The 27491-nt window shown below is 43.9% G+C and overlaps 1 protein-coding gene and 1 long non-coding RNA gene across 5 annotated transcripts in view; one reads left to right on the forward strand and one right to left on the reverse strand.

Moving 5' to 3' along the window:
* The window catches only part of LOC146699623 (vacuole membrane protein 1-like), a 56564-nt gene that overhangs the window by 874 nt on the left and 28199 nt on the right, over positions 1-27491 (forward strand). Inside the window, exons 2-7 of one of the 3 annotated variants that reach the window (XM_085469418.1) lie at positions 697-799; positions 898-1039; positions 6202-6292; positions 7340-7450; positions 18023-18247; positions 21176-21307. In XM_085469418.1, coding sequence (XP_085325544.1) covers positions 712-799; positions 898-1039; positions 6202-6292; positions 7340-7450; positions 18023-18247; positions 21176-21307 — 789 coding nt within the window. In that variant the 5' untranslated portion in view covers positions 697-711. The remainder of the gene's footprint in view (positions 1-696; positions 800-897; positions 1040-6201; positions 6293-7339; positions 7451-18022; positions 18248-21175; positions 21308-27491) is intronic. The other 2 variants (XM_085469417.1, XM_085469419.1) reach the window with 2 other exon arrangements.
* Positions 137-5108, reverse strand: LOC146699624 (uncharacterized). 2 transcript variants are annotated; one of them, XR_014922434.1, is made up of 4 exons: positions 4627-5108; positions 4413-4488; positions 4083-4299; positions 137-307 (listed from the first exon to the last, which is right to left on the reverse strand). It is a non-coding gene; the product is annotated as an uncharacterized LOC146699624 (long non-coding RNA). The 2 variants fall into 2 exon arrangements; XR_014922433.1 differs by having other exon boundaries at positions 4413-5108.

The following is a 27491-nucleotide window of genomic DNA, read 5'->3' on the forward strand; positions in this document are numbered from 1 at the left end:
CTGTTTTCTCATGTGCAAACAAGCAAATGATTTGTTGCAGCATTGAGTGAGTGCTTCTAATGAGCACATGTCCTGAAGGTTTGAAATCTGCCACTGAGTCTATGTGCAGTTCTTTATGTATAAGAAGGACAAGCTCTGAGAGTATGTGTGTGTCTGCAAGAGGAACTGGCAATTCCAGCAGATGGTGAGCTGCACACCTCAGTGTCAGAGTCCCCATCTTGATGCTCACTGATTCCTGAGAGACACGAGGCTCTGTAGTGACACACTTACATGCTTGCAGGCACGAGCACGGAGGTGCGTGGATCTCCTGTGAACAAACGAAGGGAGGAAGCATGAAGCACAACACCGTCTTACACCGTTAAATCTATTATTTAAACATATTGAAGATTATTGGGAGAAACCTCTCAAAAGTTGTCTGCACAGAAAAATGAACAAGATTTGCATGCGCTCCCAGTATCAGCGCTAATTAAGGTACTTATTAGGTCATGCACAGGCCTGACTGGGTTACTGGCGCTCTGCAGCTGTTTACCCCGTGTGCAAGTGTGTATGGAGACATGCTTGAGAGTGGAAAATATTCGGGGGTTCTCCGTGTTATTGAAAGCGACACTGTGTTTGTTTGGGACCAGTAGCGCTTTCAGATCTGGCGAGCAGATCAGCATGCGCGACGCTGCGCTCAATGCCCGTCTCTTGTCTCAGCAGGACGCCTTCCAGATGAATGAGATGGCAAAGTGTGGGGCCGAAGGTGAACTGCTTCAGAGGCGACTGGGTGTAAAGGAGCAGCAAAATGGGGAGCTGGGAGGTAAAGTCTAAAAATGCTTAATGACACTATAAGTGAACCAGTATATAAATGGTTCTCCTGCACGCCCACATTTGTTTGTGTGTGTTCTTGAATGATAGAAGACTCGGGGCTCCCTGCGGATGGCGGGAGACAGACGGACTCGGATGAGCGCGAAGCCCTCGTGTTATGGAAGAAACCTCTGCTCACGCTTCACTACTTCACTCTGGAACTGCTGATCACCCTGAAAGGCTGGACGTGGAGGTGAGACTGCACTGTCTCTGATCTGTTCCTGCCTGTGGCTTCATGAGCGAGTGCTCAGTCAATAAGAGCTTTAACATTAATGATACAGTGGGGCAAAAAAGTATTTAGTCAGCCACCGATTGTGCAAGTTCCCCCACCTAAAATGATGACAGAGGTCAGTAATTTGCACCAGAGGTACACTTCAACTGTGAGAGACAGAATGTGAAAAAAAATCCATGAATCCACATGGTAGGATTTGTAAAGGATTTATTGGTAAATCAGGGTGGAAAATAAGTATTTGGTCAATAACAAAAATACAACTCAATACTTTGTAACATAACCTTTGTTGGCAATAACAGAGGTCAAACGTTTACTATAGGTCTTTACCAGGTTTGCACACACAGTAGCTGGTATTTTGGCCCATCCCTCCATGCAGATCTTCTCGAGAGCAGTGATGTTTTGGGGCTGTCGCCGAGCAACACGGACTTTCAACTCCCGCCACAGATTTTCTATGGGGTTGAGGTCTGGAGACTGGCTAGGCCACTCCAGGACTTTCAAATGCTTCTTACGGAGCCACTCCTTTGTTGCCCGGGCAGTGTGTTTTGGATCATTGTCATGTTGGAAGACCCAGCCTCGTTTCATCTTCAAAGTTCTCACTGATGGAAGGAGGTTTTGGCTCAAAATCTCACGATACATGGCCCCATTCATTCTGTCCTTAACACGGATCAGTCGTCCTGTCCCCTTGGCAGAAAAACAGCCCCATAGCATGATGTTTCCACCCCCATGCTTCACAGTAGGTATGGTGTTCTTGGGATGCAACTCAGTATTCTTCTTCCTCCAAACACGACGAGTTGAGTTTATACCAAAAAGTTCTACTTTGGTTTCATCTGACCACATGACATTCTCCCAATCCTCTGCTGTATCATCCATGTGCTCTCTGGCAAACTTCAGACGGGCCTGGACATGCACTGGCTTCAGCAGCGGAACACGTCTGGCACTGCGGGATTTGATTCCCTGCCGTTGTAGTGTGTTACTGATGGTGACCTTTGTTACTTTGGTCCCAGCTCTCTGCAGGTCATTCACCAGGTCCCCCCGTGTGGTTCTGGGATCTTTGCTCACCGTTCTCATGATCATTTTGACCCCACGGGATGAGATCTTGCGTGGAGCCCCAGATCGAGGGAGATTATCAGTGGTCTTGTATGTCTTCCATTTTCTGATGATTGCTCCCACAGTTGATTTTTTCACACCAAGCTGCTTGCCTATTGTAGATTCACTCTTCCCAGTCTGGTGCAGGTCTACAATACTTTTCCTGGTGTCCTTCGAAAGCTCTTTGGTCTTGGCCATGGCGGAGTTTGGAGTCTGACTGTTTGAGGCTGTGGACAGGTGTCTTTTATACAGATGATGAGTTCAAACAGGTGCCATTCATACAGGTAACGAGTGGGGGACAGAAAAGCTTCTTACAGAAGACGTTACAGGTCTGTGAGAGCCAGAGATTTTCCTTGTTTGAGGTGACCAAATACTTATTTTCCACCCTGATTTACCAATAAATTCTTTACAAATCCTACCATGTGGATTCATGGATTTTTTTTTCACATTCTGTCTCTCACAGTTGAAGTGTACCTCTGGTGCAAATTACTGACCTCTGTCATCATTTTAAGTGGGGGAACTTGCACAATCGGTGGCTGACTAAATACTTTTTTGCCCCACTGTAATGTTAAAACAGGCAACGTGGTAACATTAGACTTTTGGTGAATTAGTAAGATACAATGCACAAACCGTTTCAGTATAGCTTCTTTGCATCTGCTCAGCTGTTAATGACGAATAAAAGGAAAAACTTGAAACATTTATGTCCTGTGAGTTTGTTTCACTGGGAAATCAGCACATAGATTTGTCCTATTTAAGCAGTAGTTTTTTCAGTATTATTTATAGTGACAGTTGCTGCTTTCATTGCACAAAAAGAGGAAGAGGCAGCACTATGCAGTCCTCACTTACACAAGAAGGATATAAACACCACCAGATCAGATGTAACGTTGATTGTCTCAGTTAACTGTTGTTCTATCTTCAGTCTTCAGCACAGTGCAACAAAAACACCACAGGATCTGTTTACATGTGTATATATTTTCACTTTGCACTCCTCTTCCTTTCTACCAAGAAAGTCTTTCCGCCACACACACTGGCATGATCCCACCAACAAAGCAACAACATCAGCTCAGACTCCGTCAGAATTTGTCTTGACAGCATGTTCCCTGTGGTGGAAAACGTGTCTTTGTACACCTAATAACAAAGAACCCAGAAGAAGGTCAGAGTGTACTCTCAGGGGGGCCTTTGCGGTTAAGCGTGTCAGGACAACGTGTTTATTTTCTAAAACTACAAGAGGATGTGGTGAGCCGCAAGCACCACGAGCAGCGCTGTGACTGAGAGAAGCTGCTACTCCCCAGCACACATGCAAACACATTAGGGCTTTAGTGCACTCGCATGCAGAGAGGTTTATCCTGGATGTTGTTAAAAGCGGTTTGTAATTTACAACATGTGGGAGTCCTCAAGGCAACAGACTGTCCTGTCTTGTGGCTATGCACTTGTTGTTCTTAATATGTAGGTAGCTTGTGAAACAATGCAGGATTAGGATAGGGGAGGGCATGTGGTGAGAAATCATTACGGTCAAATGAATGGAAATTCTGGTCTTAATAAAAACACATTTGCAGTGTTTTTTTCTATTCTTGGATGTGTGTGATTTCAAAGACGGGATATCCTCGATACTGTCATGGCACACACATAAGCCCCACCCACCTACGGTTTAAACTTCAAGGCAAATTAAATCATGCAAAGATACTCTAACACAGCCCAAGAGTAAAACCTGGACTAAATCCTAATCTCATCGTTAGATGTCACCAAATTGCAGATCACTGAATTCTGTTTTTTACCAGGTGTACGACAAACGATCACTGTTCGTCTGCAGTAAGCGTAGGCTGTCAGTTCACTGTTTACCTCAACTGTCAGTATGTTGTTTACTGTGAAGGAGGCTTTAAACTTTGTCAAATGAATCGTGTGCCGGTGGATTACTTACTTCTGACTGATGTGATCTGGAGTTGAGGTGTTGCAGCTATTCTGAGCTTTTCAGTAAATGCTGCTGTTAGCTTCGCGTTAGCTGCTGTTAGTCTCAATTAGCTGCTCTTTGAAGTGGGTGTAACACAGTTGGACATTAACTGGCCTAATGTTAGCTTGTGACCAGCTGTTGTTGTTTAGCCAGCTCACTGTCAGAGCCTTGAGTTAAAGAGATGAGGCTGGAGGTGAGTCGGAAAATGAGGGAGAAGAAAAACATAAGAAAAAGAGATGTGAAAATATACATGCACACATGTTAAATGGCTATAAATGTAGCCGGTCTTTAGTAACATACGTAAAACAGCGACATCCATCTCCGACCGCTGTATTGAAGTTGGAGAGGTATGGCTTCCACAAACAGGCAGCTGCCCCTAGGTATTTTTAATGGATTAATTCTGAGTTTATTAGAATGCTTCCAGTTCTATTCTATTCTATTTCTATTAGCTAACCTCTAATTAGCTACAAGAGCCAGTTTTCCATGTCAGTGCTAATGTGGTGTGCTCCAGTACCTGAAATAAGTGAGTGAAGCCGACAGCACATGGAGACAACTGTTTGCTCTGACCTTCTCACTGGGGGCTAATTTCATGCTACTCTGACTTTTCCTTTAATCAACCCTAATTATTTGCACCTGGGACCAGCGCGCATGCGCTTCTGTTCACTCCGTGTCAGTTTGGGCAGTAAATATGTGAAAGAAACGGTTTTAACAAACGCACAGACTGTAATGTGTCAGCTAGCCAACCTTTTCTACAGATGTGCACGTCCTGGTCACTGGGCAAACAAACAAGGTTAGCTTAGCATCAACCATAAATCTGATGATAGCATAGTTAGCTTCTGTCGTTTAGTTTTTTCATAAAACGTTTAATTCTAACATTCAAAATAAACACGTGAGCATTATCTTTTTACGGTGAGTGTACGTGAACGTCTGTACAATAACTTATTTTTCAAAGTCTATAAATGTCTTTGCGACTGTCGCGAGAGTTTCTGCTTTGGATTCATTCTGCTCTGTATTAAGTTGCTCGAATACTTTCTCCCCTCCACACATGCAGTGTTGCCAACTCCTCAGTAAGGAAAATCGCTATTGGTTGTCCTAAAAGTCTCTAGAAGGCGCCAAATGACGTCATCGCCTAATTTGCATAATTGGTCATGCTAATGTAACTGTAACCTACGCTGTTTTAGAGAGAAATAACATCGTGGAAGAGACAAAGTGAGTAAAAACGTCCTAAATGCATTTAGAGTTTATTTAGAACTACGAATTAAATTTCTTTTAGCAATTATTGTTTTTTAATGTCACAATTCCAACTCTGCTCCTTTATCCAGGCCTGGACCGGCAAAAGTGACCCGAAATAGGCGCTCTGGTGGAGTTACTGTGTGTGTGTGTTTATAAGTAGTTTTAAAGCTTGTGATCCACAAAACAGCATAACAGTAAAAGAAGACCTGACTGCGTTACAGTCAGTGCGGGAGCAGCGGCTTCGCTCATGCGCGATTCATTTGCCGTTTGGACGCACAGGTGTGAACGTCTCCTGCCCTGACAGCAGCTGAGGAGGACTGTCCTCCGCCCGTGAGCGCTTTGGCACGGGTGAGTTGCCCACAGCAGCACCGCTGCTTGTTGAGAAGAGCGATCCGCGCTTTCACGTCAAAAAGTCGTCATAAATAAGTCTCCAATAACACCAGAAAAAGTCACCAGATTTGTCGCTAGTCGCTTTTTAGAAAAAAAGTCGCTAAGGGGTCTGAAAACTCGCTAAATATAGCGACAAAGTCGCTAAGTTGGCAACACTGCACACATGTTAACGAGGTGACAGTAACGGCACTTATGGCCGAGCACGTGCTTTTATAGGCTGCATATTACTCGGATGTGTTCACCATCTGGAAGCACGGCCTCTATGGGTGAAGACCTGCGGTGATTTGATTAGCTTCCAACAGATGTCTCTCTTGTCCAAAGTTGAAATCCTTTCCTTTCACTAAACGTCCTTGTTGACGATCCCTCTGGCGTCAAACTTTCCCTATTAAACATTGTCTTTCTGCTTTGTTTTCCACCAACTTCCGTCTCAAGTTTGTCTACCTTCACTCGCTGCTTCTTCACCCAGGCTCTGGCAGCAGAGACAGACTGTGTTTGGCCTGCTGACCCTGCTGACCCTCCTCTCCATTGCCTATCGTATTGAAGGAGCACACACCCAGGTGACTAAAACTCTGCACATATTGCATTTCTTGGCGTATCCTAACTATTCATATGCAAGGAGGTTATTAACGTAGTTGGTCCTGTGGCAGTCACTTTTTTGATGATTATATTTCCTCACCTTTAGCCCACCGCAGCACTGAATGCAACATGTATATTTGCTGCAGGGTTGTCCTGCCCGTGCATCCACATCAGCTGTAGAGTGCCTGAAATCTGTGGTTTCATCTGACAGTAGTATGTTGTTGTCTGACAGCTGATATTTGCATAAACGTGCTTGGTTGTATCTGCCAGTTTCTCATAAATATGCTTCTAAATGCCCAGATGCAGCATGCCGTGCTGTACAATCCCCCAGAGACGGCTCACATTTTTGCTGTTTTTAACGCCCCCTGGAATACGGGGAAGAAAATCAGCGTTATTTACAGTCATGGAGTTGTGTAATCACTTCTCAGTAACTACACGTAACAATCTCCCTTGGCTGGCACTGCTTCCCCGAATCCTGCTAGTAAAGCCAGAGAGCGTATGTGCTGTTGTTGTGTTCCTGGGTTTCCTGGGAAATGGAGTCACTGGTCAGAGCCCCCACCCCACCTTCTCCCCCCTTCCCGTAATCTACACACTCCATGCTTCCCCCTGAAAACAACCTGCCCGGGCTTCCAGGAGGCGGTGTAAACAGCAGCGATAGATGGAGTGATAGTGGGGGATGAACAGAGAAGGAGAGATCTTGGCTTTCTTCTGTTTGCTTGTTGTGTAAGAGCTGGCTGCCACCAGGAAAGAATAATGGTGCTCTGTGCTGAACACTCCTACCCTACAGCTCTGTCCTTTAAACTCAACAACCTCAGGTTTCTCCCTCACTCTCCTTCCTCTCCCTCTTTCTTTCTCCCAGCCTTTAGAGGACCCTCTGTTTCACACACTCTCACCTCCTCTCACTCTGTCCCTTCCTTGCTCGCACTGTGCACACCCCCTCCCTCCCCTTCCCCTTTTCTTGTTTTCTTCACACTCTGTGCATGTGTCTCTGCCATGTGGTTGACCGTCCCTCTCTCTGGCCTCTGCAGTATGTGTGCTACATGGAGAAGAAGACGCTGTGGTGTGCCTACTGGGTCGGTCTGGGCATCCTCTCCTCTGTGGGTCTTGGCACTGGCTTGCACACTTTCCTCCTTTATCTGGTAAGACGGCATTTTGTGTGAGTGTTCACTCTTTCACGCTGCAGTTATTCACTTGTCTGTGCATGCCTGTGACAGGGCTCAGAGCCGCTGGATGATGGTGGTGCTGTGACGCAGGTATTAAAAAAGCTGGTTTTGATGCTGCTGTCAAGTAGTTGTTTTTAATAAGAGCACTGATAAAGAGATTTTGGCGTGAGTGTGCTAATGTGTGTTTGCGTGCGTCTGCGTTTCACAGTGAATAGGCGCTTTGGTAGCCACGCTGTTTTGACAGGCAGTCCAGGAACAATCGCACTCAGTGACCCCTCTGACTGAGTGCACATGAGGATAAAAACACTCTCCCTCCCCCGATCTGAGCTCTTTCTCTTTCCTTTCTCCCCACTTTCCTGCTCCCTACCGTGCCGCTCACTCTCACTTTCACTCCCTCTTCTTACTTTCTTCTTTGTGCCTCTCCTCGCCGCACACTCCCCGTTTTCTCTTCATCTCTCTTTTTAATCTAGTGCCAGGCGTGTTGGCTTTTGCGTCTCTAGCGCTGACGAGCGCAGGGTCCCCAAACATCTGCTTGTTTGACTACTCTCAGTCCATCTGTCATCAAGGAGTCCACCGTCACACTCTTGTGCCCTGACCCAGTGGAGCTGAACTGGAAACTTTGAAGTGCGTGTCCTCCATGCTGCTGTTTTTAAAAGCCAACTCTGGTGCTCTGAAATGTAATTTGAGAGGCGTTCCTCTGGTTTCTTTTAGTCCAATAGCGGTCCGGCTCACTTTCTTTGCCAGTAAGATGTCACCATCTAGTGAGCGTGGTCGTTACTGCAGGCGGTGGTGTCACCGGGTTCATGACAGAACTTGATGATCCTTGCTGGATCGCATTTTTATAGAGATTTGACTCATACTGTTGCTCGAGAGCTGATACTGTGATTTTTAACCAAAGAATTTCATGACTTAAAAAACAAATGTACAGAATTTCCAATAAAAATAGTTTGAACAGAATTACTTTTAAGCATTTAGTGTTTCACTGTAGGAAGGAAGTGCTGCTTACTGACAAACCTGCAATTTGTGATATGACTCCAACACTGACAAAAAACATCGTGATCAGGCAAGAATATTCAAACCAATGCAAACAGGGATTTGCCAACAGATTACTTATTTCACGTCGCATTTGTGTCATTGGCTCCTATCCAAATTTTAATTGGTGTTGGCCAATCCAAAAAGTACAAAAGTGGCCTTGGAGAATTATAATTATGCGTCTTCTTTTCTGTAGAAGCGCTGCTAAATGAGCCGCGTCGATTACTCTGTGATTTTCTAGATTTCTGGGTCCTGAAAAAATATTTTTGACAAGTGGTAAGTGAGCACTGGAGAAAGCTAGCAGGCTTCTTGTTCTGTTTTTAGGAACTGGGTCAGTGATAGTAAGTGGGTCAAGTGCAAAGCACTCGCTAAGATGCCTCCACAAACTTTTAAGTCCAACACATGCTGCGTGACCTTTCTGGGCCTAGTTTCCATTGTGTTTATAAGCAGGAATGACAATTTGAAAAGGCAGAACTGGAGTTCATGTGAGCTCTCAGTGTTGATCACTACCAACAACATTTGGGAAAGACGCCACCGCTTGTAACGGAGGTGCTTCCTGTGACGAGCTGATAGATCAACGATTTTATGAAAGGATATTGATGGATATTAAACGTAGCCTTATTTAAAGAAAAACAATGACAAATATGTATTCAGCTTGTAAAAAGTGTGATGTTTACTCGAGTGGTGCTCTGACACATTTAAATTGTTGTCTAAAAAGACGAAATCAAGGATGATGCCACTTAAGGAATTTTAGACATTTTTAGATCTTTTCTGTCCTTTTATAGATTAAAATGATTCAGTAATTAAATCGTTGTTAGATGCAGATGATAAAAGTAATTGTATGCCAGCAGCTCTGCCTGAGAGCTGAGGTTATTTTAGTTCAAATAGTCTAAACATTAAAATTCAATTTTTTTTTACAAACAATACTTTCCTGCTGTTTCAAAACAGCGCTGGGGGAACTACGGTGTGACTTTGTTTTTATTAAGTGTCAGTAGGTGGTGCAAGCGGCCTTAACATGTCTGTAATGCAGGAAAAGTCACACACATTCAGAATAGAGTTGTAATTTTGTATCCAGTTTTGTGGTTGTAAAAAAACATATTGTAAAACATTGTAGCTTCCTCACATATTCACATGAATGATGAGAAGTGTAATGTTAATGTAAAAAACGGTCTCTATAAAGAATAAACTGGACACTGATCTATTTATTTACTTAACAAATGTTTAACGGTGTCGTGTATATGAGCAGCCAGCGGGTAAAAATCACAGGACTGTAAAAGGTGCATCTTTATGTGAATTTGTAGAAAAATGTGCCTCCTTCAAAGTTTAAATGTCACCGAGGTCCCTTTCAGCACTGCTTTCATGTGACCCCACACATGACACTGTGGTTTCTATAACTTTTCTTTTTTACAAGTATTTCTCCTGCAGTAACTGTTACATTTTCCCATCAGCCACAGTGTTTACTCTGATGTAGGAAGTCGAAGAGGCGAGCTTTCGGTTGATATGCCGGTCCTATACTGCCAATAGATTAGCTGGAAATAAAACACCACATCATATATTATTAGGCTACTTCCTTCGAAATTGGCGGGAGGCAGTCAACATTGTGAAAACAGCACGGAGGCTCCAGCAGGGGGGGGTACTGAGCCTGTATAGGCAAACCAACCCAGTCAATGAAACCAGAACAGAAGTGGCAGCTCCTCTGTTCTCTGACATGGCCAATTGCTACCCCGTGTCTCCACTCTGTTTGCATCCTGCTGAGACTGTGGGAGATCATTGTGCGTGGTTCAGCACTGGTTAATGGAGAAAGATAAAAAGCTGCAACTCAGCCGTAGAAAAGGGGGAAAGGCACACTTGGCACATCATCAAGTGTACTTTATCCAGCTGCTCTGAGAAAGGAGGTCGTGGGTGGGTGCTCACAATGCAGACTATGAAAGCGGCCGCAAAGGCGTTACAAAAGTGCACGTGTGTGTACACTTTAAGTCCTGCACCTGTGCACACGTCCACCGAAACGACTGTGGCGATCGCTGTGACGAGCGGGACCAGCTTTCGTCCCGGCTCACTTTTTAAAGTTATGAGTGACGAGTCTTGTCACTGCTGTGTGAGTTCTCACTGAGACGGGGTTCACATAGAAAGCTGGGGAACGTCGTAAATACTTTAGAAGAGAGCTCATATGAGTCATCCACCATTAAATTACCTTCAGTAATGACTGTTGCCATTAAGTCATTATGGGCAGCATGAAAATGATTGCGCTCGATGTTAAGTCAACAGAAACAATGACTTAAAGTCATTATAATCGAAGCACATTTCTGTTTACATAATAACAACTCGGGTCGTCTTTTTTTTGCAGCTTCTGTCTTTACTTTGTGACTGAGAGGTGCAAACACGTGCACACATTTGAGCAGTTAGGAGGAGAAACGAGTCGACAACAAAAAATACATGTTTGTATACGACTTATCATTTGTTTTCCAAACAATGTGAATAAATAAAACCAGCGGATCGTCTAAATAAATGAACATTGTGTAGTTTTCTATATTGAGATTCTTCTAGGATTGCTAAATTATAGGTTGCACAGGAGGTTTGTGCAGAATATACAGAGTTTCCCCAGCAACCCTCCTAAAATTAAGTTTTGTCTGTGGGCAATTACCAGGAGCAAAGCTTTAATTAGTGCCAACTATCACTGAGTGCTGAGCAGGTCTGCGAGCGTGGCTTCCACACACTGGCCCGAGTTGTCGTCGCTGCCACTGTCGCACAGTTTTATGGATCAGCTGCTGTTGTATAGTTAAGTGCGGTCCGCTAATAAAGCCAGTGTACTGAGCTAATAACTGGGTCGTGTGTTCCTGAGATACCGTAGCGCTCACTCTCCTGGCCACTGTGGAGCTGGTGCATGATGCGAGTCCTGCTGTCATCCAGCAAACAATAGGAAACCTTCACCTTCACCTAGACAGAAACCTGGGTGCTTTGTTTGAGCTGTGATTCACGCTGCTCGGCAGTCGGACCTGGTCTAAATTTTCCACTGCTTGTTTTTTTTTTTCCCGTGTGTGTGTGTGTGTGTGTGTGTGTGTGTGTGTGTGTGTGTGTGTGTGTGTGTGAGTGAAGCTGTTTGAGAGCTGATTAGCTGAGGGAGCTCCTGGGACAGCTGTAAAGGTAACCTTCTAATTCGTGGGGTTTAATTTGTATGTAAAAGTTGCCATGAAAGAAGTTGCTTGGCTCTACCCACACATGTTCAAACATGACCGGCACATTATTTCTCTGTTCGCCAAAGACATGACTGATACGTTGCATACTCATGAACCAGAACATGGGTGACACATCAGGATCGAGTTCAGTTTCTTGAAAAGGTGCTGTTGACTCACTGCTGCTCTGAAGTAATGGATCTTTCCCTTTAATTGCAACGCCTCTTAAATTCAGTTTAAAGCCATTCATTTTTAACTACATCTCGATAGTGTGTACACTGCAGCTGTTACAGAAATGACTGAAACTGGAATATAACTGCAAACAAGACTTTTACTTCCTGTGGGGAAAAAACGGGAAAAATTTGTGAGAAGTACGCAGCACAATTGCTTTCATTCATGACTTTTAAGTAATTCGTTTCCTTCATTAGTTTGGAGACATAAATATGCCCAAACATCTTGTGACTTACTCATCTTCACCAAAGTTTTTCAAAAAGAATACCAGAGAGGGGTGGGTGGGTGGGTGTGTGTGTGTGTGTGTGTGTGTGTGTGTGTGTGTGTGGTATTTCTAATGGCTTCTCCGTCCTAACTGTCTCACCTCAGCTATCTAAAGCATGCGTCTCTCTGTGTCTTAGAGGCCCCAGGAGTCCTGGTAATACTAAGTACAACAACTATTCGTTCTGAAACGCACACACACGCACCCACACACAGTCGCACCCACACACAGCCACAGGAAGCAAACCCTGGGCCAAAGTGGGCTTAGTGTGTAGCCAGTCTGGAATGGCACCAACAAACCCCAGAACAAGCCAAACCTGACCAGACCAAACCAGAGCTCTGCTGGCAGACTGGTTGTTGAGCTTTTTTCAAGCATAGTTTTGTTATGAAATTCTTTCATAAAGGTCACTCGGTGCTTTTCATTCGTGCACCCTCAGGTGGATCTGTTGGGCCGGCGCTCACTCGTACTCCATGTTCTGCAGATAAGGACTCTCTCTGGGTACCAGGAGTCTGTCTTCCTGCGTTAGTGATATTTGTACATCGTGCTTTAATTATAAATGACAATGAAAGATACATTTTAGTTGGTGTTGGTGTGGAGAGTAACCTTCAGTAATAGTAATAAATCACACAGCAATAGTTCATTCATGTAGCTGTAAAAAGCATGGTAATATGTTAAGTAATCCAAAGTGTTCAGAATAGTTACTCTCACTGAATAACGTAACAGAATACGTTACAAAATACATTTTGGGGCATGTAATCTGTAATCTGTAGTGGAATACATTTTAAAGTAACCTTCCCAACACTGGATTATATAAACAAATAATTACAATTTCTCCACTATCAGTGATACTTGTGATATGGGCCAATTAAAATCTTTCCAAATTAAAAAACGCTTTCATTGGACTCTAAACTTGGTTACTTTCGGTCAGATTTAATATTTAATTTAATCAATTTTAATGTGATTTAATTTCAAGTGCAAAAGCAAAAATGCAGCAAACTTGTTTTTCATTCTAAACATTTGTTTTGCTGCTCAGACGTTAGAAGAACAAACTCCTTCAACCGTAATCGATTTAAAACAACAAATCTGGATCCTGGTAAAAATATTGAATCCAGCGTATTAACTATAAATTTAGTCTAAAAGCATTTGAATTGATTGAAGCTGATTCTGTTTAAACTTTGTTTCTGTGAGTGTTTCTCAACACAGAGTCCTGTGGTTGGATGTGTGTGTGTACTCCCCCCCTCCCTGCTCCATCACTGGCCTCTCTCCCGAGCTCTCTTGCCTCCCTCAGAGATCCCGACCACGGCTTCTTCAGAACGAACTAACCTCTAATGTTTGTCCTGCGCTGCCTCCAGCAGTCTCCACTGTAAGAAGCGGTGAGCAGGTTATGCTGGCTGGACCATGTCTAATGTTCTTAAATGGCCCTTAACAACCACAGTGACCTGTTAATAACTGGACTATCGTGCGGTCGTGGTCACTGAAAAGTGCTCAGTTTATGGTCACCCATTAATGTCCTGTTTGGGCCACGAAAGCGTCTGCATTTGCCACTATAGACCAACAAGGAGTCGGCTCTGTGACTGGTGGCTGGAACAGTGATTTGACATTTGATTTGTGAGAAGAAAATATGCGATTTTTATTAGTGAACAATTTTAAAATACCAAAAATGGAGGAGAAGGAGAATAATGTGTGTTTATATATGATCTGCAAATGTGCTGGTCGTGTGTCGCTGCGTGCTAATGGGAACACAGTGTTGTCATGCACTGTGACGAATAATGAAACTTATAATAATGTACCGTTCGCTTATGAATGAATAAAACGTAGAGTCCACTACATTCTCACATGAAGTCATCATGTTAGGGTCTCTGCATACATTCTTCTATGTATATATCTGTGAACCACAGACTACATATAACAGATATCAGCCATTGTTTATGGGATGCTACACTTTGCTGCCTATATTTTGTTTTTCTAACTCCAGAAACATTTAGGTTTAACGTAGCAGGAGGCAAACTGAATGACTGACCACACCTGTGCAGGTTGGTTTCCAGGCAGGCTCAGAGTTTGATGCTCTGAATTCCACAAAAACATGACACTAAGCTGAGTTACAGTTACAGAACTGGTGTCTGTGCTCAGACTGTCTGTGTCATCGTTCTCTGGCTGTCGGTTTATGTTATTTGTACAGTTATATTATTGTAATGACAATAAAAACTTTCAATTCAATTAAAACAAACAAAGGGCTCCTAAAAATATCCAAGTCTCCACTTAGAATGATGTTTGTGTCTTTGTTACCAGCATCAGGGGTAAAAAGGGTCTGCGGCTCACACTGACTTTAGATTTTAAAAATCCCACACTGATATATTTTGTTTCATTTGACACTTGCTCTATGTTTGGACCGTGCACTCCCACTCCCTCTATATTTATGATATGGTCACCACGCATTCAGACACACACCCCAGATCCAAAGCGAGTCCAGTCTCATACCCAGGAGTGGGGGTCCCAGGCACTGGTTTCTGCACGTCACCACAGGAATGCCAGCAATGCTCCAGTATGGATCCCATTGTGTCAGAAAGGAGCTTTGTCAGAACCGATGTGTAATATGGTGGCTGCAAACGTCTTCAGCACTGGGCAGATGTCAAAACAAACATGGAGGTAGAAGAGTGACTTGGGTAGAATTATTTGTTTAGTGTTATCATTGCTAACCTGCTGAGACCTGAACTCTTTCGTGGCATTTTGACTTTCTCTTTGCTGTTTGGGCTGATTGGGGCCTGATTCACGTAAAAACAAAGAATTACCTGATTTCTTTTTTTAACTTGATTTTTGTTTCTGAGAGAAATGAGATCCACATACATTCACTTTAACTTTTGATCGCACAGGGGCAGGATAACGTCCTCGTAAGTGGATATCAGGCCCTTGTAGAGCAAGATTTAGTATTTTGGTCTGAACAACCCAAAATGTGACGTCCACATACGTGGACGCAGGTCCTAGGAGGTTAATAGTGATCGGCACAGAAGAACGCTTTCTTGGGAAAATTCCTGTGTATTTACTACTATCGGCATATTTGTTCATATGTGTCATCGAGTCAAAGGCCAAACGAGACGGAGAGCAGCTCCCTGACAGTCGTGGGTTGGGCCGTAGATTAATATTGAATCACCTGGACAACATGAGAGGACTGGACTTTTGTGTAAGCTGAGAAGCGGTGACACAGCAACGGCTGAGAGCGAGAGACTTCTCGCAGTCACTCCGTTGGCAGGCTCTCTGTGTGTGTTTGGTAAACAAACGTTACCCAAGATAGAGCAGGGAGGTGTGAACAAGAGGAATTTTTTCTTTCCTGTCCACAAAAACATCTTGCTTGATGACTTTGTCTGCACACATGAGTTGTGTTAAGTATCTGAGGCTGGAGAGTCGGTGAGGCAGGAAATGAGCCAGGGGAGGATCCAGGCTGACTGGGTCAGTGCTGGGAGTTTCTAGGCTTCTCTTTCTGGGTCACTAAAGATTTTCCTCATTTGTCTTGTGCTTTGGTAACCAGTGCATGAGCATCCATTTTCCCCTGCAGGTCCTGGGAGGCTGATATGAAGTGTTAGTGTGACTAACATTTGTGTCATCTAAGAGGGCACAGTTCCTAGAGAAGACATGGCAGCTTCCTGTTGCCTCACACACGCCGCTCTCCTGCCCTCCCACGTTCCACTCTGTCCTGTCCTGCCTTGTCCCATGCAGCTTCGGAAGTTCCACCCCCACCCTGGGCTTGCCAGATTGCTTTTGTGCTGCATTGCGTGATGCCAAACTGCCCCTGTGCGTCACTGGGAGCACCCTTCCTACACACACACACATACATTGTAAATACATGCTGCTTTGTCACACCGTCCTACTCGTGGGCTTGTCTTTATTTGTATTAGAGAGACGGTTGGGTAGTAACTGGTAATGCAAAGGTTTTGCTTTATATCACATGTGCATATATTAGTGGGAATATTTTTTTTAAGTTCACTTGGTGACCTACAAAGTAACTGACTGCATTTTTTAAAGTTAGCCGTCCTCTCCTGTTTGTAGAAAACTGGATCAAGATGATCTTATCATCCTGTACAGAATAACCACCAACCCTTTGTTTCCGTGTCATTTTCAGATAGCAAACTTTAAAAAGCGGATTTCTTTCACACTTTTTGTCTTCAGCCAGCAGAGCCTCGGCAGAACAGCACGTCGATTCAAACAGTAACAAAGTCAAATGAATCCTTTTTATTAAGAGCTCTTTGCCTTAAATTGCTTCTGTTTAAGTCAAATGTCATCATGACAGAAATGTGGTGAATGTTTGTTTTGATATTACCGAGTTTAAGTCTCAGTCTCCACAGGAGCATTATGGGGGGGGGCAGGAGCATTCTGGGTGCTGGGGCAGGAGCATTCTGGGTGCTGGGGCAGGAGCATTCTGGGTGCTGGGGCAGGAGCATGCACACGTCTCTATACTCCTGGAAGCCTCACTGAGGCAGAAATGGAAACCAGAGCAAAGACGGCAGGTCTTTAGCGTCGCTCCTGTCGGGCAGCAGCACATCCAGAACGTGGGACGATTTTCTTTTTCCTTCATTATTATTACTTAATTATTGTAATTGCGCGTGTACAGGTATGGCTACACGTTACTGGATGTATTGATCAGTGGGAAACGCTGGTCACCAGCTTAGAAACTGTTGTGTTAATGAAACACACCAGAGCTGCTCTCTTTTTGTTTCTTTGAATACCACAAAGCAAACCCTGTAAAAGTTACTGGAACAAATAAATAAAAAAGTGTTTTTTGTTTTGTTTTTTAATGTTGTTTATTTTGTCCAATGAGCTGTTTTTTGTTTTTTTTCCAAAGCAATACTTTGATCTTATTGGCGTTTTTTCATTTTTGTGTTTTTCTGGATCCAAAGTTGAACCCGTGCACCACCAAACTCATATAGTTGGCCACATACAGCCCACTTTAATCTTTAGTGAGCAGACCAGTGAAAATCATCTTTCTTTCACTGTACAGACGTTTATTTGCACATTTAATACCGAAGATATTTTAATATTAGAAAAAGACGTGCAAATGTGTGCTATTTCTGTACACGGCAGAGAAATGCTGCTGTAGTTCATACATTGTAAGAAATGTGTGAAACTGCAGACATGTTTACATATTGACTGTCATAAATAATTATGAAACTGAAAGTTTTTATTAAAAATAACTCTCCCAGTAAAACCACATTTTTCTGCCTTTTAATTGTTCATCTATTATCTACCTCCTGTGGTTTGGTAGGAATGAGCTCTTTGTTTATCAGAAAAGCTGTAAAAATGATGAAAATACAGTTAGAAGAGCAAAATGACTCGATTGGACGAGTCAGGCTGACCTCGGGGTTTTTTACACGTCACCCTGAACTGTTCCCAAAACCGTTCATCTTTTTTTGCGCTGCCAAACTTGGTGGGTGAGTAAGTACAGAGATGTCGAGTGTGTGCGCACCAAACGGTTTCTCAGCTTTGGTTTCCACCTTTGATCGTTTCCATGTGGGGCCCTCCACTCTGGTGCTGACACTTTTAGTTTGAAAGGGCAACTCAAACGTGATCATAGCTTTGCTTTTCAACATTTCCTACTGGCATCACACAGCAAGGAAAGACGGAAGAGTCACTCGTCATGCTAGTTTGCAGTCAAACGTTCTCCATCTTTATAAAACACAGGAGCGATACTGGCCCACGGATAACTGCCTTTCTGTTCCTCAGTATTTGACTCAATCGGTGTCTATGCTAATAACAAAGGGGTCTTCCTCTCTGACTCAGGTAGACTTACTCCCACTCTTTTTTCCCTTTTCACTTTATCTTCCTTTCTTCTCCGCCTCTATCTCTGTCTTTCTCTTTTTCCAGGGACCACACATAGCATCGGTGACCCTGGCGGCCTACGAGTGCGGCTCTGTGGATTTCCCCGAGCCACCGTATCCAGAACAAATAGTTTGTCCCCAACAGGAAGCACCAGCATCAGATTCTGGTGCTGAGCAGGTGGGTGTGGAAGCTGTGGGGTCAGAGACGCTCCAGGGAAAAGTCTCACTGTGGACCATCCTCTCTAAGGTCCGTCTGGAAGCTTGTATGTGGGTGAGTGTGTGTTACACGTCAGGCACCGTCAGCTGTGGACATTACAGATGAGAACATTTTAAAAACCTGCAGAGTTTGGCTCCTTTCGTTCCGTTTCAGTCACAGTTTGCAGCAACCTTTCATATTAGCCACAGCTCGTAGCAGTGTTCAGTGTTTGTGATGCTTACAGGGGGATATCTCATGTCTGCTAAATGTCAGTTTCTCATGAACTAAGAAAAAACCATCTTTGTAGACGTATTCAGTGGGTGTCGTTACGCAGAATCGCACCAAAACCTGAAGGACAGCACGCTCAAAACTTGGTGAAGATCGAATCCTAATACAGACTATTTAAACTCTTTGGCGCCATTCTGGCCATATCAAAGGTTATGCTAATTTATGCTAATTAACTTGCATTTTTTTACCTTTCACACTCAAAGCAGAAACGACACAAAGGTGCATTAAAACTGGGTGCAAATGTATTCATTGATAACTGGTCTGCTTGGAAAACCCCTGCTCCTTCCTGTGAATTTCCCCTAACCAGCATCGATGGTTTCACACCTCTAACCAACCCTGCGGCTGCAAAGACCAACATCTCTTTTTTTCAATCGATGAGGTTTTTTTCAGACGTGCGTCAGAAACATTTTTATCTCTTTATATGAAAACAGCTGCTTTTCAAACACTTGGAGGTCTCGTATTAGCAGCGTCCACTTCCAGAGCGCGTGGGTCTGCGTGAGTTTTTATAAAGTCACTGACGATAACTTGCACACAAAAACACAACAGTCACGCTCGATTATGTGCGCTTTAGTTTACGTTTTCTCAGTGACGTGTGGACCTGCTGAACATTCGGAGAATAGAGAACTTGGCGTCTGACACATTAGATGACTTTGATCATTGTTGTCCATTTCCCTTTTCCTCTTAATGTGGAAGGTTCAGAGATGAGGGGGAAATGCATGTTATCAGCTACGAGGCTTTACTGGAACTGGGCTCCCTGCTCAGACCGGCGTTCGTTACGTAACTTTATTTTATATAATTATGCAGTTATGGTCCTTTGACTTGATCTTTATTTGATCCGTTTTCACTTTAAACGTCCCCTCCAACCTTCCACTTTGTGTTACCATATATGTGTACACACACCGATCCAGCATGTAAAAAAGAAAGGTGTGCATGTTTTATTAATTGGTGCAGCACGGTCGTTTCTCTGCTTTCAAAATGGAGTCGCATTTTTCTCCCAGTCGAGCTGCAGCATCGTGTTACGAGCAGCGATATCCAAGTGTGTGTTGGCGGGGGGGGTGCTATCCAATCCCCTCGGATGCATAACCACCCACTACCAACCAACCACTGCCCCTTTGTAACCTCAGCCTGGCACGACCTCGGCCGAGGCTTGTCGGCGATTCAGTTGGAAACACCTGTCGCACCCACGGCTTCAAAGCGCCCACGTCAACATTTCCCCTCCTCCTCCCACCTTGTGGATACGTCGCTGATGAGACGCGTGTGATTCCCCTCCTACCTTCTCTGTCCTCTTTGTTGTCTCTTCTTCTCTGTGCTCGGTGGACAGAGAAGCTCAGAGGTCCGCTTTAAGAGCGGCGCCGTGCAGGTAGACGCGTTTCGCTGCCCCCCACACAAACCCACACGGCCACAATGCTCACACACAGAGGCAGAGCTGCTGAATGGAGCAGCTGCCAGGGAGATTAAGACACATCTCCATTATGAGGAAAAAAACTGGCACATTTCATCAAAGACTCCAGTGTTAACAAGAGAACAGGGTGTCCAGATTAAAGATCGAGTTTGCCAGGTTTGGGGATAGCACCGCCTCCCGAGAATGATTGTTTGGGCTTGTTGTTGCTGCCATGGTTGCTAACTACCTACTAATCATCTTCTGGCTCCAGCCATCCAGCAACATACAAGTAATGTGCCTGCGATTAGTCAGTTATATCCTTCTGGGGGAGAAGTTGTTTTGTGTTCCAATGAGACGACTGAAGTGCAAAAGGATTTTTTCTTCTTTTCGTTGCTGTCGGTGCATCGAAGGGTGTCGGGATGTGGTAAATCTCGAAATCACCCATTTGTCATCTGAAACTTAAACTAACTGTATCTTCTTGTCCCCGGCTTTGCGCATACTTTTCCTTTGTGCCTGGAAACATTAAACTAATGAGCTGTGAGCAACTCCAAAAACGCAGCATTTCTTGGCGGCTGTTTTCATTGTGTTAATTAAGTCTGTAACCCTCACCCGCTCTCTCCCCCCTCCGAACTCCTGCCCTGTTCTCATGTTTTGGTGGATGAACTTGGTGAACCGACTGAAGTGCTGAGGATTTATTTCCCCCCCAAATCACTTCCGCTTTCTTCCTGTTAAGCCCCCTACAATCACACAATCATATGGCTACAAGCTCATTGTCGCTGTCGGACTTGGATGTTCTGGTTGCTTGGACGAGCTCCCTCTCCCCCAGATTTGTTAGCGCATCTTAAATTTTCTTGAAAAGGTTGCAGATTGGAGAGGAGGAGCCAGGAGTTTCACACACCCTGGACCCGTGTTTAACGTATCCATGATTGTTTAATAATCTGCCGGATTTATTTCTTGTAAATCTTTTCCGTTTTATTCCCATTAAGCGCACTGATCTCAAATCCCCGACCTCAAGCATCGCAAGCTGCTTTGCATAGTGGATATTGATATTTCATGTCTATTAACCGTCTGAAGGCAAGAAAAACATGGAATGATTTAGCGTAACAAAAAGTCATTTCACAGCCAGATGTCTTGAGGCATAATTAATATTTAAAGCTGTGGCATCACTTAACCGCAGATCTTGGATACAGTATAAGTGTTTTTAATAACTGCGCTCTACATCTGAGATATCTGTCCAGAAGCTCTGTCGATTGCAGATTTTGACATAACAGAAGTGTGTGTTATATATGAAATCACACGATGAGTATAAACATGAATGAAACGTGTGTGAACAGGGTGTGGGCACAGCCATCGGAGAGCTGCCTCCGTACTTCATGGCGCGAGCGGCTCGGCTGTCTGGCACTGAACCCGATGATGAGGATTACCAGGAGTTTGAGGAAATGCTGGACCAGGCAGAGGCCACGCAGGTGACACGCTGCTCATCTCAGACTCATCATCTTCATCATCATTCTCTGTAATCAAACTTCCCCTCTCCTACCTCCTTCTTTCCTGCATCGCACATCTTTCTGTCGTTTCCTCTCCGCTCGTTTGCCTTCATCACTCCATCACATTTTTTTTGCTCTATACCAAAAGTCACGTCTGATGTGGCAAATTTGCTTTTGTAACCTGCGTGTGTTTGTGTTTGAACCTCCCCTCGGTGTCTCAAGACTGCAGCGCTTTCACAATGCTGTGACTAAGGGAACAGCAATGATGCACTAGAGTAAAATGTTCCCGCGATATCCGGGCCCTCGTTGAGTAATTTCCTGTTTGACTTTGGGTTTTTTGGGTTCTCATGTCTAACATCTCTGCAAATGTTTCAACAATGCCTAACAACTCTGTCTAAATATTTATTTTTCCACCCTCTTGCGATTATGAATAGAGGGAGAGGAATGAACAGAAACATGCATGTGGATTTCCAAAGGCTTGTCATGTGTATGTCCATCGTCAGTCAAAGGCTGCGGTAGGTCAGGTGGATAAAACGACCAGCAGCTGAAGCGAGCTGCAGCCGACTCACTCATTTTCTCTGCTTTGAGCTGCGAGCAATAACTTTATTTTTTAATGAGGGTGTCTCAGATATTAAAGGACTGCTACGTGTTCAGTGTCCGTTTCATCTTTTGAAGCATGCGTGTAGGATCTGTGACTTGTTCAGCCACAGTTGCATTCTGGGTAATTAAATAAGTAAGTAAAGTTTATTTATTAAGCACTTTTCATAGACAGGTAGTCACAAAGCGCTGCACACAGAGATGAAAATAAACAGTACGATAAATAGAAAAATGCACAATATAGAGTTTAAATGTAAATTAAAAATATAAAAATGTAAAAAGCGTTGGTCAACAGAAAGCTTGTTTAAACAGTAAAGTTTTAACTGCTTTTTAAAGGATTCCACAGAGTCAACCAAACGTAGTTGTAGAGGCAGACTGGTCCACAGCCCTGGTGCCACAGACTGAAAGGCTCCGCCCCCTTTCCTCTTCAGACGAGCACTGGATTTAATTGTAACATGGCCGACATACGGACCTCTGGCCATAACTGACAAAATGCTTTTTAGCACTTTTTTTTTTAAGCACATTTTAATGAATTATTTTTCATCTGTATTTACAAAAATATATTTTCAAAGGTCACCATATTTTTTTCTGTAAGGTATAGAGTAATTGTTTTAAAATAAAAGGTTAACCTCCTAAGACCCGAACTCTTCCACAGCAGCATTTTTAATTTCTCTCTGATATTTGGGCTGATTGGGACCTGATGAATGTAAAAACATGAATAAAAAAAATTAATGTAACCTCATTTTTGTTTCTAAGAAAAATCAGAGCCACATCCGAGGATATTCGTTTAAAATTTCGATAGAACAGTAGCAGGATAACGTCCTTGTTAGTGGATATCAGGCCCTTGTAGAGCAAAATTGAGTATTTTGGTCTAAATAACCCAAAATGTGACTTTTTTTTTTTTTTTTTTTTAAATGAGTGTACGTGATGTGTTGGTTGTATGTTTGTTGTTTGTTTTGACATACTGCGAATCAATTTCCCATCAGGGACAATAAAGTTACCATTGACCATTGACATATGTGGACGCAGGTCCTTGGAGGTTAAAAATTGTTATTTCCACCTTATTGAATTTAAATCAGGGCCAATTTGTTGTAGTTAAACACAAGTTGTTTTTGTTTTTTTTAAATGAGCAATTTAAAAATGTAATTTTTTTCTTTTATATCAATTTAATAAGTCATAAGTTGCAGCTTTCAGCACTATTGTAACACAGAGGAGCTACGCAGGTTTGAACTTTGATCTTTCTTTTTCTTCTCGTTCTACCTGATCAGCTTAAACCACGTTGTACCTGTTACGCCTTCAGCTGGCTGAAGTAGTAATCAGTGATTAGTTGTCACAAATGAACTTTGAAGTCAATAATTACAACATATTTAACGACGTGTGGTTCCTGAGACGAGCCGCTGTTTCCATTATCAGCGACTTCAACAAATGTGGATGTTTTGAAGGGAGGAAGGTTCAGGGCTGAAGCAATCAGCTTCATGGGCTCATCCGGTTAGAATAAGAAAAGCAGCCATCTAATGCAGAATTATTTTCAGGGTACTCCTTTTATTCTCAAATAAATAAGGCAAAAAAGGAAGGAAACAAAGACACACATGGACTGCCAATGCTGAAAGAAAACAGAGATTCAAGTTACTCATTACCTTAACATTACATAAAATAAAAACCCAAACAGAACCTCACCTCAGCTGCCGCCCCGTGTGGAAGTGCGGAAAGAGTGAGCCAAAAGTGAATGCAGTCCTTATATACTGTGTGACATATAATGTGTGACAGGTGAGTGCAATCAAGGACAAGCACCACACCCAATCAAAGGTGAGAGAACTAAACAAGGTGCATCTGGTGAAGTGAGTGGGTGTGCTGGGATGTGCTAAAAGGTGGGTCTCTACAACAGCCGCCCCCATATTTCTAGTGAGAAATATGTTGATATGATCAGGATCAGTCTTCTTCAGGAAGCGAGGGCAGGGGGATCAGACAGGAGACAGGGCGGATATAGGTTTTGTCCTGTACTAAGACCTCCACAGTTCTGATGTGGTCATCTGGGCTTTTCAGCAAGCGCGTCACTCTTCCTACAGGCCAAAGGGCTCGTGGAAGGTGTGAATCCATAATCATGACGACAGAGTTCAATGTGAGATCTGGTTTTTCCTTCTGCCATTTGGGTCTTCTTTGGAGGGATGGTAGATAGTCTCTTATGAAGTGTCGCCAGAAGTGATCTGCCAATATTTGTGCATGTCGCCATCGTCGTCGGCCTAGGAGGTCAGAATCAGAATAGGATACCAGGGGGAGTGATGAATCATGTCGGCCCATAAGGAGAAGGTTTGGGGTTACGGGGTCAATGTCCGCAATGTCTGAGGATACATAGCCTAGGGGTTTTGAGTTAAGAATGCCTTCAATCTCAATTAGGACTGTTCTTAAGACCTCTTCAGAGCATTCTTCACAGAACGTATCTCCCTCTCCCAGGCTCCGCCGAAATGGGGTGCATGTGGGGGATTGAATTTGAAATGGATTCTTTTAGTCATCAGGACCGGCTGCAGAGTCGGAGCAAGGTTGTTAAAAGCTGCCCGTAGTTCCTTATCTCCTCCTTTGAAGTTAGTTCCTTGATCACATAATTTCCAGGGGTGTTCCTCGTCGAGAAATGAATCGTTGGAGGGCCATGAGGAAGGAGTCTGTATCCATACTGTTTAGGAGGTCAAGATGTATACACCGAGTGGTGAGACATTTGAATATTATTCCCCACCTTTTCTCCGATCTGCGGCCTGTCTTGACCTTGTATGGTCCAAAGCAGTCTATTCCTGTGGAGTAGAAAGGTGGTTTGAATAACCTAAGACGAGCAGCAGGCAAGTCTGACATTTTTGGAATGATGGGCTGTGCTCTCCATTTCTGACATGCGACGCAGCTATACCGATGCCTGCGTACGGCTTCCCTTCCTCTGAGAATCCAGAATTTCCGACGTAGTTCAGCAAAAAGTCTTTCTGAACCAGCATGATGCAGTTTGTCATCATAATTTTGTATGATCAGTTTGGTCACTGGATGAGCAGGATCAAGTACTATTGGGTGAATGACATTCAATTCCAAGTCTGGGCTTTGCCGTAATCGGCCTCCTACATGGATAAGTCCAGAATTCCTGCACAACACTGGTGACAAACACAATAGACGGCTGTCGGATGAGAGGGGTTTGTCTGACTGTAAACGGGCTAAATCTTCACCGAAACTGTCCAGTTGTGCCTGACGAAGGATTTCTTGTTCTGCTGTTTGATAATCAGCTGCAGAAGGAATGTTACCCTTTTGGTTGGAGAGTGAATGAGCCGTGAAATCCAATAGCTCTTGATAGGTTCTGAAGCTGGGTGTGTATGTATGGGAGGGTATACTGACAATACCAAAAAAGTAGGATTTCTTTAACTCAGTCTGATCATCATCAGGATGGAGATCTGTAACTGTGGGCCAGTTATTTGGAGGTTCATGCAGAAACGAGGGACCCTCAGTCCACCTGTTTGGGCTAAGGAACTCTTTCAGGGATTTACCTCTCGTAACATCATCAGCAGGATTTGTGGCTGAATTGATGTATCTCCTGTCTTGACTGTTTGTGAGGTTTTGAATTTCTGAGACTCTGGCTCCTACGAATACCTTGAAACGGCAGGAATCTGACTGAAGCCAGTGAAGTACAGTTGTCGAGTCAGACCAAAGGGTGGTAGTCCTGACTGGTAAGGTGAGTTCTGTTTGTATGAGCTCACTGAGGCGTGCGCCTAGTAGGGCTGCGCATAGCTCCAGTCTGGGTATTGTTAAATGCCGTTTAGGAGCAACACGTGAGCGAGCTAACAAGAAACTCAGTTCTACATGGCCTTCAAGATCATCTGATCTCAAATATGCGACAGCACCATATGCTCGCTCTGAAGCGTCACAGAAGATATGAATGTCTCGAACTGTGGTAGAAACATCCATTTCCTTAGAAGTATAGCAACGTGGGATGGCAATTTGTGGGAGATAACAAAGTTCTTCTTCCCAGGACTTCCATGCCTCTAAGAGGTCGTGTGGAAGGGAAGGGTCGTCCCAATCTCTCTCTTTTCTCCATAGCTCTTGCACCAAGGTTTTGGCGCGTGTTGTGAATGGGAGTAAGTAGCCTAATGGGTCATACAGACGAGCAAGTACTGCATAGATACGACGCATTGTGGTGGGGTGTGAGGCTAGAGTTCTGTATTTATAGGCAAACAAATCAGTCTCACAATTCCACAATAATCCTAATGTGCGTTCATGTGGGCCAGATGGCTTGTCTTCAGTCAGGCAAAGTTCATTACTTGCCGTTCTTACCTCAGATGGTAGATGGCTAATCACAACAGGATTATTGCTGGCCCACTGGCGAAGGTCGAAGCCTCCTTCTGATAGATGGTTTCTTAATTTGTCTAGGAGTGTTCGAGCTAACTCTGCTGATGGAAAACTCTGCAAGCAGTTATCAACATAGAAACACTGCATTACTGAAGACTGCACATCTTTGTCAGATTGATATTCCTTCACATGTTTCTGCAGTGCATAGATTGCACAACAAGGGCTGCAGGTCGTACCAAAGGGGAGTACCTGCCACTCATACACTGAAGGGGGAGCTGCTTTGTTCATGTCACGCCACAGGAATCGGAGGAGTGGTTTATCAGGAGGCAGAAGACGGACTTGGTGAAACATGCCTTTGATGTCACCACTTATTGCTACTGAATGTTGCCTAAAACGCAACAAAACACCAAGAAGTGTTGGGCCTAGGATTGGTCCTGGCAATAGGTACTTATTGAGACACTGACCTTGAAATGTGAAAGAGCAGTCAAAGACTATGCGATCTTTATTGTTGTGACTTGTCATATGATGAGGGATATACCAGGTTTCTTTGCTATTGTGCATCTCCTCTGGGCTAAGTTTGACTATATAGCCTGCTTGCTCCAATTTCAAAATCTGATCCTTGTAAGACATGGCTTTGCCAGGATCTTTAGCTAACCGAGCCTCAGTGTTGCGGAGTCTAGACATGACTACATCTGGAGGGACATTCAAAGGAGGAAAGTTTGCCATCCGAAGAGGAGTGGCGTAGCGATTAACACCATTGATCTCAACCCTTTTTGTGGCCTGTTCAAGGAGTTCCAGTGCCAGTTGATCTTGCTTTGATCGGATCACAGATTTCTCACTGTATTCAGGTAAAGTGTCTAGTTGCCATAGCTTCTCAACATGATAACGCAGTACATCTGCAGATGAACTGAGAGATGTGAACAAACACTGCACGTGCTCTGTACTGCTCTGGGGATGAAAATCTGTGATCGGGCCTTGAAGTGTCCATCCTAATTGGGTTTTAACTCCTGCAGGAGACCCATATGGTCCCTGTCTCAATGGAGCAGTAGGCGTGATGAGGTGAGTATGATCTGAGCCTATGAGCAGGAGTGGCGCTGCTTTATTAATAATGGGTAATGGGATACCTTGAAGATGCTTGTATCTCCGTTGGAGAGATGATACAGGGTAGGTGTGGTCTGAAAGTGCTAGGTGATTTGCAGTGAAGGCATTAGTAATTGTGTAGGTTTTCTCTGGGTGTGCGATGGGTGAGATTTTGAAA

The sequence above is a fragment of the Copadichromis virginalis genome, linkage group LG10 (genome assembly GCF_057382275.1).
Source record: "Copadichromis virginalis isolate Kocher_CV1m ecotype Utaka linkage group LG10, C_Virginalis_male_GT1.1, whole genome shotgun sequence".
NCBI lineage: Eukaryota > Metazoa > Chordata > Actinopteri > Cichliformes > Cichlidae > Copadichromis > Copadichromis virginalis.